This window comes from Sceloporus occidentalis, unplaced genomic scaffold (genome assembly GCF_023333645.1).
Source record: "Sceloporus occidentalis isolate IW3139 unplaced genomic scaffold, rSceOcc1.0.p SCAF_7, whole genome shotgun sequence".
NCBI lineage: Eukaryota > Metazoa > Chordata > Lepidosauria > Squamata > Phrynosomatidae > Sceloporus > Sceloporus occidentalis.
In genome coordinates this window covers 13,248,308-13,260,676 of record NW_028316987.1, presented here as the reverse complement: position 1 = coordinate 13,260,676, position 12,369 = coordinate 13,248,308, and the positions used below count along the sequence as shown (strand labels likewise).

The window sequence follows — 12,369 nt, the reverse complement described above, 5'->3', positions numbered from 1 at the left end:
TTGAGGCCGGGGATCCTGGAACTTGAAGCGAGGGAATCATGGGAGTTGTAGTTAATTGTGGCACAGAGCTCTCTCTCTCTCTCTGACAGATAAGGCTAAGTGTCTCACAAACACTACAATTCCCAGGATTCCCTAGCATTGAGCCAGGGCAGTTAAAGCGGTCTCAAAACTGGATTATTTCTGCAGTGTGTTCTGAACCTTAGTCTCTTTAAGTCTATGGTTCACATAAAATTCATGGGAACCAATGAGGAGGAGGAGGAGGTTGTCTGTACTTTTCGTAACTCTATGTTTAAGTACGTGACGTGCTCGAACGTACTGACATTATTTTCCTATCTCTATGTTTATCTAACCAATTGGGAGGAGGTTGTCTCAAACTTTTCATAGCTCTACGTTGACGTCCGTGACGTGCCCTGAACGTCACGGAGTCACGTGAGAGAGAGCTTGAGGAACCGTTGGCGTGGGCTGAGGGGGGAAGCTAAGATGGCGGCGGCTGGAGGCGGAGGCGACTTGGACGGAGGTGGAGGAGGAGGACATGGCGGCCCAGAGAGCAGCCACCTCGGGCTGGAAGGCGGCGAGGCCGCGGATGCGGAGCCGGACTCGGAGGTCTTTTCGTGCGTGGCCCATTGCTCCGAGTTGGCCTGCCGGCAGAACGAGCAACGGCGCTTGGGCCTGTTCTGTGACGTCACTCTGGCCTTCGTCGGCGGCGTCGAGGGAGTGGGCGGGGCCGCGGGGGTGGGCGGGGCTTCTCCGCCGCCGGCCCCGCCCCCTCGGGAGTTCCGCGCGCACCGCTCGGTCTTAGCCGCCGCCACGGAGTACTTCGCGCCGCTGCTCTCGGGAGACTTCGCCGAGTCCCGCTCGGGCCGCGTGGAGCTGAGGAAATGGAGCTCCGAGGCCGGGCCGGACCCGGAGACTGTGGAGGCCGTCATCAGCTTCATGTACACGGGCCGCGTCCGAGTCAGCCCCGGCAACGTCCACGAGGTCCTGGAGCTGGCAGACAGGTAGAACCATGGAGCAGGAAGAGAAAACAAGGGCCATACAGAACAGCCCCGTTCTGCCATGCAGGAACTCCCAATCAAGCATCCCCAATGACAGATGGCCCTCCAGCCTCTGCTTAAAGACCTCTAAGGAAGGAGACTCCACTACACTCTGAGGAAGGAGTGTCTTCCACTGTCGAACAGCCCTTACTCTCAGGAAGTTCCTCCTAATGTTCAGGTGGAATCTCTTTTCCTGCAGCTTGCATGCATTGCTCCAGGTCCTAGTTTCTGGAGCAGCAGAAAACAAGCTAGCTCCCTCTTCAATATGACATCCTTTCAAATATTTAAAAGGGCTATCATATCACCTCTTAACCTTCTTTTCTCCAGGCTAAACATCCCCAGCTCCCTAAGTCATTCCTCATAGGGCATGGTTTCCAGACCCTTCACCATTTTAGTCACCCTCCTTTGGACATGCTCCAGTTTCTCAACATCCTCTTTAAATTGTGGTGCCCAGAACTGGACACAGTATTCCAGGTGGGGCCTGACCAGAGCAGAATATAGAGGCACTATTACTTCCCTTGATCTAGACACTATACTTCTATTGATGCAGCCTAAAATTGCATTGGCCTTGTTAGCTGCCGCATTGCACTGTTGACTCATGTTCAACTTATGGTCTACTTGGACTCCCAGATCCCTTTCACACATCGTCTCATAGAGCCAGGTGCCTACCCTCAGGGTGAGCCAAGGCAGTGGCATCCCTAGGGTTGGCATCACCCAGTGCTGTGACTCATGGTGCCACCCCCACCCCCCCGACCGCTTCCCATTGCACATCCTTCACCCTTAGCAATGCTTTTCTGCACTAATGTTACTCTTAAATCATAATTCCCACAAACCACTGAAGGTCATACTAATACACTCGTTTCTCCACTTTTGTAGATTTGATGTTTATTTATTTATTTATTTGCAGTATTTATACCCCGCTTTTCAGCCCTAAAGGCTTTCAGAGCGGCTTACAGATAGGTATTCAGATGGTTCCCTGCCCTCAAGCTTACAGTCTAAAAAGACACGACACAAAAGGAGAGGGGAATGGTGGTGGAGAAGGGGATCAGTCCAGTGGTTCTTCTCTCCCTCTGAGGCCTGGACCAAGGCAGATGGACTGGAGGGGGGCCCTTCTTCTTGCTCTGGCTAGCCCTGATGGAGTTCGGCCTGCCATTTCACTCCCTCCCAGGCTTGGATGAGGCAAGGGCAATCTTGCAGCAAGGATAAGGGACATAACACTGCCCACATGTTGGACTACAGCAACGATCATCCACTATCTCTAGATGGCCTGGCTTCCACCGAGGCAACTTGCAGCCCAGATAATATCAAGAAAAGTAACAGGTTTCCCGCTTCTGCCTTAGAATCTAGTAGCAAGTGTATTCCTTGTGTGAAAACTGGCCTGAATTGGTTTAAGTTACGGCAGTCGAAAAGTATAGTCCTTTATCTTACAACCTGGGAAGCCAGCCTTCTGAATGGCTATATATGTGCCCTCCCTCCATAACTGTCATCTCTCGGCCGTTGAGGGAGAGAACAGGCTGGCCCAGCGTCATCAGGGGCTAGCCTGAAGACTGAATGCCCTCCCTCCATAACTGTCATCTTTCGGCCGTTGAGGGAGAGAACAGGCTGGCCCAGCGTCATCAGGGGCTAGCCTGAAGACTGAATGCCCTCCCTCCATAACTGTCATCTCTCGGCCGTTGAGGGAGAGAACAGGCTGGCCCAGCGTCATCAGGGGCTAGCCTGAAGACTGAATGCCCTCCCTCCATAACTGTCATCTTTCGGCCGTTGAGGGAGAGAACAGGCTGGCCCAGCGTCATCAGGGGCTAGCCTGAAGACTGAGTGCCCTCCCTCCATAACTGTCACCTTTCGGCCATTGAGGGAGAGAACAGGCTGGCCCAGCGTCATCAGGGGCTAGCCTGAAGACTGAGTGCCCTCCCTCCATAACTGTCATCTCTCGGCCGTTGAGGGAGAGAACAGGCTGGCCCAGCGTCATCAGAGGCTAGCCTGAAGACTGAATGCCCTCCCTCCATAACTGTCATCTTTCGGCCGTTGAGGGAGAGAACAGGCTGGCCCAGCGTCATCAGAGGCTAGCCTGAAGACTGAATGCCCTCCCTCCATAACTGTCATCTTTCGGCCGTTGAGGGAGAGAACAGGCTGGCCCAGCGTCATCAGAGGCTAGCCTGAAGACTGAATGCCCTCCCTCCATAACTGTCATCTTTCGGCCGTTGAGGGAGAGAACAGGCTGGCCCAGCGTCATCAGGGGCTAGCCTGAAGACTGAATGCCCTCCCTCCATAACTGTCATCTTTCGGCCGTTGAGGGAGAGAACAGGCTGGCCCAGCGTCATCAGGGGCTAGCCTGAAGATACAGTGTATCTTAATTGTAGATTTTTCTTGTACTGTTTTATAATTTTCTTGTACACCGCTATGATCTATTTGGAATAGCGGTTTATAAATAAAACATATTATTATTATTATTATTATTATTATTATTATTATTATTATTATATAGGGTTGCATTTAATTTTCTTATTGCTACAGTAAAGGGATGAAAGAAATTGTATAGTTCTGAGTTGAGGGATGAGCTGTTTTCCTTGTCTAGACCCCAGTAAGTTGTAGCCACTTGTGACAAATGCAGAAGTTATTAGAAGGAAGAACCCATAGTGATGCCCACAATGGCATGCTTATAAAGTCTTAGGTTCAGTTCATGGCATCTCTAGCCAAAGGATCTTCAAGTACAGGAAGAGCCTTTCATGAATCACTGGTGAGTCAGCCCTAGATGGAGATGCTAGTCTGACTGCATATAAATAGGGTGAGCGGGATGAGAAAGTTTATCTAAAACCAGAGAGAATCAGGATAGAGCCATACAAATGGTTATGCAGATACCTGTGTAGTCCTCACAGAAATCTTTCTGTGCCACTTATACTGTGAATGGATTATGGCTCTTCTGGGTTGTTATTCTGTAATGCTGAACCATCAAAGCAGGTGTGAGAAGTTGTAGGAAGGATAGGAAGGATAATGACACTTGTCACTATTATTTGTTTGCAAAGCGAAAAGCATGCTATCAGTTGTTTCTACCCCTCTCTGGACTATTTCTCATCTGTCTTTTTATTTTGCAGGTTTTTATTGCTACGTTTAAAAGAGTTCTGTGGGGAATTCCTTAAGAAGAAGCTGAGCCTCTCCAACTCGGTGGCAATCCATAGCTTAGCTCACATGTACTCTTTGAACCAGCTTGCTTTGAAAGCTGCTGACATGATCAGGAGGAATTTCTACAAAGTCATCCAAGATGAGGAGTTCTACACTTTGCCATTCCACCTCATAAGAGACTGGCTTTCAGACATAGAAATCACTGTAGACGCAGAAGAAGTGCTGTTTGAGATGGTTTTAAAGTGGGTTCAAAAAATTCCTGATGAGAGAGAGAAGTATTTTGTGGAACTCTTTAAACTTCTTCGTTTATCACAAATGAAACCCACTTATTTGACCCGACACGTCAAATCTGAAAGGCTTGTATTCAACAATGAAGCATGCCTCAAACTTGTGTCAGAAGCAGTGGAAAGCCATGCACTCAGGGCTGAGAATCTGCAGTTAGGTACACTCCAACAAGTTACTTCTCCCATAACCTCACTGCCTCGCTTTGGGCAAAATATGGATGTCATCATGGTCATTGGTGGTGTGTCTGAGGGAGGCGACTACTTGAGTGAGTGTGTGGGTTATTTTATTGATGAAGATAGGTGGGTGAACTTACCACATATACATAATCATCTCGATGGACATGCTGTTGTAGTAACAGAATCCTATGTTTATGTAGCAGGTTCCATGGAGCCTGGTTTTGCCAAAACTGTGGAAAGGTACAACCCAAATCGAAATGTTTGGGAGCAGGTTTCTAATCTGATAACCAGGAAGCATTCCTTTGGCCTTACTGAGGTAAAAGGGAACTTGTACAGCATAGGTGGGCATGGGAATTTTATTCCTGGCTTCAAAGATGTAGCAGTCTACCATCCTGATCAAGACAAGTGGCACAATTTGGAGTCGGCACCAAAAATACTCCGAGATGTTAAAGTGATCACTGTAGATGACAGGTTTGTTTATATGGCTGCCCGCACACCCGTCGATGGGGATAATGAGGAAGGCTTAAGGAGTGTCATTGTCCGATATGATGCAGATGCAAGACAGTGGCAGGATTCTGAGTCCCTCCCTCTCCTTGACAATTATTGCTGCTTTCAGATGGCTGTGGCCAACACCAACTTTTACCACACAGCCTCATGTTGTCCCAGAAGTTATTCTCTGGATCATGAAGAGGTCACGAGAAAAATCTCTGGTCAGGTGTCTGATGACATTCTGGAAAGCTTGCCGCCAGAGGTGCTTAGCATTGAAGGGGCAGCTATCTGCTATTACAAAGATGATGTCTTTATCATAGGTGGGTGGAAAAATAGCGATGACACAGACAAACAATACAGGAAAGAGGCTTACCGCTACTGTGCTGAGAGGAAACGTTGGCTGCTGCTCCCTCCTATGCCACAGCCACGCTGCCGTGCCACAGCCTGCCATGTGAGAATCCCCTTCCGATCCTTGCATGGTACGCAGCGATATCCAATGCCGCAAAATCTAATGTGGCAGAAGGACCGGATTCGGCAGATGCAAGAGATTCACCGTCATTCCTTAAGTTTGCGGAGAATGCCACGGTCCCAGATTGAGTGCTAACATAAATAAAGGCCTGTCTGTGTTGCCATGCAAAACATGGACTTCTAACAGTAACCTAAACTGCTCTGTTTAATCAGTGGTGGGAGAGCTAATTTTCTGAGTGTTAAACAGTTTGCCAGGATTGCAAGTACCATAGGAAAACTTCAGGTATATTAGCCATAACATGACGGTAGGCGCACTTACAAAATCTCCAAAGGATCTTTAGTTTTCACCACAGCAAAGTTCGGATTCTCTCAGCTTGTAGATGCATCTGGGAAGTAGAGAGATTCAGCATTGTCTCCCCTCCTTTCCCCAGAGATTTCTGTATTAAGACACTTATGTTCCAGTCAGGGGTGTGAGGGAATTTCTCTGAGCATTGGGCCCCTCGCTCCTCTTAAAACTTTATACTAGCTATGTGAAGTATTATGTTTCTTCTTATTTTAAAAGATAGCTAACATAACATCATTTCAGAGTTTGCTTTTTAAAAAGCCATCTGTTTACTGCTTTTCCAATGTTACTTTCTTTTTTTTTAAAGTCTGCAGTTGCTGTGAGTCTACTTGTTTCTCTTGGAGCCATGTGCAATAGTTAAAGAATAAGTAAGCCCCTATATAATGAGGAGTAAAGCACAAACCTTTCTAAGAACTTCAAAACGTTCCATGCTTATAAATATTTTATAGTTGTATTTATCTAGAATATTTGTGTTTACAAAGAAGTTATTAGCGAAAGCAGTACTTTTTAATGGTTGGATACTCAGTCCTGTATTGAAAGGTGAGGGTTTCACCATAAATGAGTGATGTGTATTTCTACTTTGGAGTAGTCCCTTTGATTTAAAAACATGGATAATGTAAATGGTTCTGGATTGTGGCCTTAGAATGAATGGAAAGACCAAAAAGTTCAATACTACATAGCCAAATTTGTAATATGAAGGAATTAGAGATTCACTGATGCAGGGATAAGGCTGAATAAATTCTTTGTGCTTGTGTTCAAGCAAGTAATATAGTAAATCTGACTAGGAAAAAAAACACCACCCAACCTGCCTTTGACAATCAAATCACTTTGCCTTCATGATATGCCATTCCTTGTTTGGACTTGTATCTGAGTACTAGACACTTTAGATGGAGTGGAAATGTTGCCTCCATTTTTGATAGTAAGGATCCTATCCCCCCCCCCCCCCTCAAATGTCTTAATTGCCTCTTGGCAGTAAATAAAGTTCATTCTCAGAGAACAAGTTCTAGTGGTAGATGTCCTCTGTTGCCCTTTTTCCTTTAAGTAAACAAGATCCTACGTTTCCAGAGCAATTATATTTTATAGGACATATATTTGGAGCAATTTAGGAATATATTTAAGTTTTGAAGCTTCACCAAATTCTTCTGCAGGCAGAGAAATTATATGGTAAAGGATTCATAAAACTCTTCATCTTAACCTAGGTTGGTCCAACAAATATTTCATTTTATCTTTGTGCATTCTGTCCTTTTAGGTTCAGTATGCACCAATCCCGCTGATATATGACTTTTTTTCAAGACAGTTTCTCAGAGGATTTCCCTGGATATCACCTTTTATTTCTTTCACCCATTCACTTCCCCGATACCCAACTAGATTCTGATGTTTTTGGCCCTCCTCTATTGTTCTCTGCACAGTTTGCTCCAGGAGCCATTTTCCAGTTAAACTAGTTTCATCTAGTAAGAGCAACTGAAGATCTAAAAGATTTCTTTGCCTGGATTCCTGTCTTCCTGTGTTAATTGGTTTCTCCCTCATTTAGCCAGTTAAGGCTTGCACTGGGTGCATTGAAATGGGACAAAGGGGGTAAATCATTAGATGAGAAATCTGCATTGACCAGCATTATTACAGAAACTCATTATAGTAGTGGTGTTTCAAATAGTCAGTGTCTTAAATTTTGGAAAGCACTTAAGTATTTTTAAAGAAAAATGTTACTTTAAGGACTGACCATTCTTGTTTTCCAATTTAGCAAGAAGCCTAATCCATATCTGACATATTGGGGTAAGTCTTTCAACTGCATGGATGTGCACAGGTTTTCTTGATTTGTATTTGTTCTCCTAATATTACCCTTTACAATATACACTTTGGGTTAGAAACTTGTGTGCATTAAATCACAGTCTAATTCAAGTTCCTACTAATGCAGCCTTGTTAGGCAAAGAAAGTCACAGACGTTTAACAACCCAAACATCTCCACTTGATTCATTGCAAGATATATTGTGTATATATCAACCAATTATTTATGGAGAATATAAATGCTTCAGAAGGCTTATTGTGAACCTGTTGAAAACCCACTGACACTGAAAACCCAAAGCTGCAAGGCTCTGTGCAGATGTACTCAAATTATTAGCAAGTGTGCTAATTAATAAAATAAACTAAGATCTTTATTTAATATCAGTTGTGGGCATTTCTGCATGAAAAAAAAAAACTAATCATGTTTAGCTATGGAATATAGTTTCCTGAAGTCTGAATTTCTTGGTGAGATTGCTCACAGCTTCAGAATTACAGTCCCCTTGTTGAAGGTGATAATAAAGCAGTTTCAGCTTGTAGTATAGATGGGACCATACATGTTCCTGTAACTGAAAAGCAACACAAGTTTTTGAGACTTCACGAAACATGTGTTTAGACTGCAGTGCAAAATGGTTGATAGTCTCCATGATTGATTTAATATACTGACTGTATTGATTAGTGTTAATTAACGTGTCTATACAACTGTTCACTTTGGCTGGTCAGCTTTGCTTTTTTTAAAATTAACTTGTAAGCTACATTGGATGTTGCTTGTGATTGCCAGTCACTTATAGTATACAGATGTCTACACGCCTTGCTTGGAGATTTCAGTTTGCATGGAGAGTTAAGAGCACTCTAGAGATCCATTGTGCCACACGTAGTGTCAGATGTTGGAATTTCTAAATGTCAAATCTGGATGTTAGGCTACTAACCTGTTTCCTTGTTTGGAGTGCCTCTCAGCTCCTGTTTAGCACAGCTCTTTTGCTGCATGCAAAAGTCTTGTCTTGCCTTGTCATGTGATTCCTTGTAAAAATAAAGTAGTCACCCAACACAGAGAAATCCTTCAGTGGGCCATCCAAACTGTGTTCCTACATAGAAAAGGCTGACAACCCAGTGTAGCGGGAGGGGGGCGATGTAGAAAACTGTTTAAATTCAGTGCCCCAGATCCCCTAGTGACCATCCTCCAGGCTGATAGAGTCTGAGAACTGTAGGTCAGAAAGGAACTTTTCAAAGCTTTGTCTTAGAGACTGTTCTACTGCAGTCAGTGGGACCTGTAAGTAAAAATAGTCAAGATTAGGCTGCTAGTCATAGACAGGAGTCCTTCCAGAAACATAAGACTCATAGGGAATTGCATTTGAGGTTCTGCAGGATAGGCAAGCATGCCAGCTATCAGGAAACTTAGGAGAGAAATCTCTTTTAAGCTATACTGATTCTGAGCTATGGTGGAATGCATGTTTCACACTCTGCCTTCCTCTTGTGACACCAGTGGAGTAGGGTAGAGCTTTTGATGATGCCTGAACCGACATTATTACTGAAGTAATCCTGTCTGTAGGTTATCATATATGTCCATAATCTTCCAAATGCTGTATTAAAACTCATGTCATGTGTGCATGTGTGTGTGTTTCAGCGACACTCATCTTTAAATGATAAAAGAAACAAGCTACCAATACAATTTTATTCAGGTAATATCTGCAACATTGCCACAAATGATTTCTTTGGATATCACTGCAGCCTCTACCATAGAGGACACATTATTTAAATATTTTATTTTAGTTTATTTGCAGTTGATAATCCACTTTGAGCAGGTCACACAGAATGTCACTGGTACCTCCCTTCTTATGCAAGCATCAGCTGTGCCAGTTGCTTTTTGCCCCCTCACAAGAGACTTATGGCACTGTAGCTATTTAGGTAAGAAGAGAAACAGCAGGAGATGTCCTGCTGTTTCCATGATTATCCAAGTCCCATCAGGGTCTGAAGCAAGATTATGCTTCATCTTTGAGCTCTCCATGCTTACTAGAGAGTTTCAGGAGAGGTGCAATTTTCTCACACAGGAAGGAAGCTTTGGAGAATGACAGAAGCAGCTGAAGAAAAAACTGCTAAAGAGAGCAGAAATATTTTTCTCATTTGTAGGAGGAAAATGGGTTATAATATTTTGCAAATCAGAACAAGTGTTTGCCAACTCTTTGAGCCTTAGGATCAAATGTGGCAATCTTGTGAGAGGCAAGGTTTGCAGAGTGTTTTTTCAGGATAGAAGAAGCAGGAGAGAGTGTTTTGTAAACCCCACCTTTCCTTGCTCAGCGAATAAGCAAACACTGTTCTGACACGTGGGAAGCACGGGGAAGGGCCTGAAACAATGGGTATTTGTACTGCTTTTTTTTTGTCCCTTCCCTGCAAAGCATTCAGCAGTTTGGAAGAATCTTTCCTTCCTTGTGTCCTCTAGGAGTTACAGTGGGCTTTGAAGTGAGAATTTGACTTCAACTCTGATGAGGGTGATGGGGAAGCTAGAATTGGTGGTAAGAACAAGTATAAGTTTGTTGGCATTTGATTTTGCAATCATAACATTCCAAAGTGTGGGCAAAGCTGAAATGGTGGTATGCACATCATTGTTTCCTCTGCTGTCCTTATTCTGAGACACTTGCTTCAAATCTATCCTTGTTCTTGGCAGTTTTGCCAATGCAGCTTTCTGCCGAGCCCCAATAAGATAATTTGAAAATAAATACGAGAGTTAGTTGATAATCCTAAAAATTCTTCATGGATCAGTTGGTTTTTAAGGCAGCACATCCCCCCCCCCCACTTCAACCCCTACTTACCTTGTGTCTGTTGCTCAATAAATGGGGCAACGTCATCCTCATATACTAAAATGAGACTTCCCTGCCTTCAGGTAGAATTGTCTTGAAGAATATGTCCCTAGAATCTATTTTAAAAACTTGCTATTCAGTATATGCTGTATTAAAGTTCTGTAACACTAAATGTGATTTCAATAAACATTTTATTTCTCTATTTCTGTCTTACTTGGTTCATGTTAGTGGTCCAAATTGCATATGGATAGAAAACTGCCTGGCTTTGATGAGGATGGCTTCTGTCTCTTAGTTTATATCCCAGATATAATTACTTCAATTAGTACAATGAATTTAAACAAATAACTTCGTTATCTTTTTGTTTCTTGGTTGCACAGTGCGGCACAAAATGTTGCTGCCATAACCACTGAATGGGGTCTGACCTGTTGGTAACTGAACAACAGCAACAACAAAGCCTTATGGAAAAACAATTCTTATCTTCATTTCTGTCCCACCTTTCCTCCAGTGCTGGGATTCAAGGCAGTTTAGAAGAAAATTAACATGGGCACACAATGACAACAACAAAGAGATTTAAAACATACAAAAATGTGTGTGACAGAGAGAGAGAAAAAAACCCCAAAAAGCTAGGTGCAGTAGCTATGAAAAAAATGAATTCCTTATTAAAGAATCACTGGGATCAAAATTAAAGTAGCTCTGAAAGGACAGGTTTCCAGGTCCAGCTCAGGAATCAACCTGCCATTTGTAAGTTTTTAATGTTTCTTGTCAGTGATGAAGGAATTAGCTTTTCTCATAACAGTTGCTATTCCACTTTCACAAGCAAAAAACCAAGGAGGCAGTATGGTGTATTTTGGCCTGTAGAACTGATTGTGGAAGCCCGTAATAAAAACCTCTGTCTGGCATAGTGGAGCATCTGCATCACTTGCCAAGTGTCCACCTGAAGCCTAAAAGGGCAGTGAATGAATAGCATGTATTGATACTATTTTGTTAAGAAGAACAAGTGGAACCTGCAACAAAGGGAAGTAATAGTGCCACTGTATTCTGCTTTGCTGGTCCACATCAGCCAAACTATTCAGAAGAGTGGTATGGGTCTCCCGGAGTGTATGTATGTGTATGTAGGGTGGGGTGGGGATTTGCTGCCCTTGCAACTCACTGCAACCTCCAACTTTTGCCTCACTTTCTCTCACTGATTCTAGGGGCGCAGGAGTGGACATTTCCCCTCCACACACATAACTTCTGTGGAGCCATGAGGAACCAATCATGCTCCCCAAATTCTGTGTCATAGCATGGGAAAAAGGCACTTGGCCATGTACTTTTTCTTGAAGCTAAAGCACATAGGGGAGTTCCAAGGATTTCCTAGTACTGAACCTATGCAGTTAAAGCAGTCTCAAACTGGATTATTTCGGTGGTGTCAGTCATGCTACCAGCTTTTTGGTTGCATCCGAATTGCAGAAACAATCCAGTTCGACAGCGCTTTAACTGCCACAGCTCAATGCTATGCCACTCTGTAGATTGTGGTTTTGTGAGGCATTTGGCCTTCACTTGTCAGAAAGCTCTGGTGCCACAACAAACTAAAAATCCCAGAATTCCACAGTATTGGGTTACTTGCTGCATCTGCACTTCAGAAATAATCCAGTTTGACACTGCTTAAACTGCCACAACTCAGTGCTATGGCATCTGGAGATTCTGGTTTTTTTTGGGAGGCATTTGGCCTTCTCTTGTCAGAGAGCTCTGGTGCCACAGCAAACTACAAATCTCAGAATCCCACAGCAGTGAGACCTGACAGTTAAAGCAGTGACAAACTATTATTTCTGCAATGTGTTTTGGACCTACCAAAATTCATGTTACCAGCTTCTTGGCACTGCAGAAATAATCCGTCTTGAGAC

General features: G+C 43.9%; 1 protein-coding gene across 2 annotated transcripts; it reads left to right on the top strand.

Annotated features, from left to right (window-relative positions):
- Window positions 1–452: 452 nt before the first annotated feature.
- Window positions 453–10,690, top strand: LOC149309214 (kelch-like protein 11). Of its 2 annotated transcripts, XM_089531979.1 has the most exons (3): window positions 453–998; window positions 4,127–5,424; window positions 7,654–10,690. In XM_089531979.1, exons 1-3 carry the CDS (start codon window positions 481–483, stop codon window positions 7,674–7,676), a joined length of 1,839 nt encoding a protein of 612 aa, XP_089388105.1. In that variant the 5' UTR covers window positions 453–480; the 3' UTR covers window positions 7,677–10,690. The 2 variants fall into 2 exon arrangements, with proteins under 2 accessions (XP_089388105.1, XP_089388104.1); XM_089531978.1 differs by having other exon boundaries at window positions 4,127–10,690.
- The last annotated feature ends 1,679 nt before the right edge of the window (window positions 10,691–12,369 follow it).

Coding starts and splice junctions, on each gene's coding strand:
- LOC149309214 (XM_089531978.1), top strand. CDS start 481: ATGGCGGCGGCTGGAGGCGGAGGCGACTTGGACGGAGGTGGAGGAGGA. Junction 999..4,126: donor GTCCTGGAGCTGGCAGACAG/GTAGAACCATGG, acceptor TTTATTTTGCAG/GTTTTTATTGCTACGTTTAA.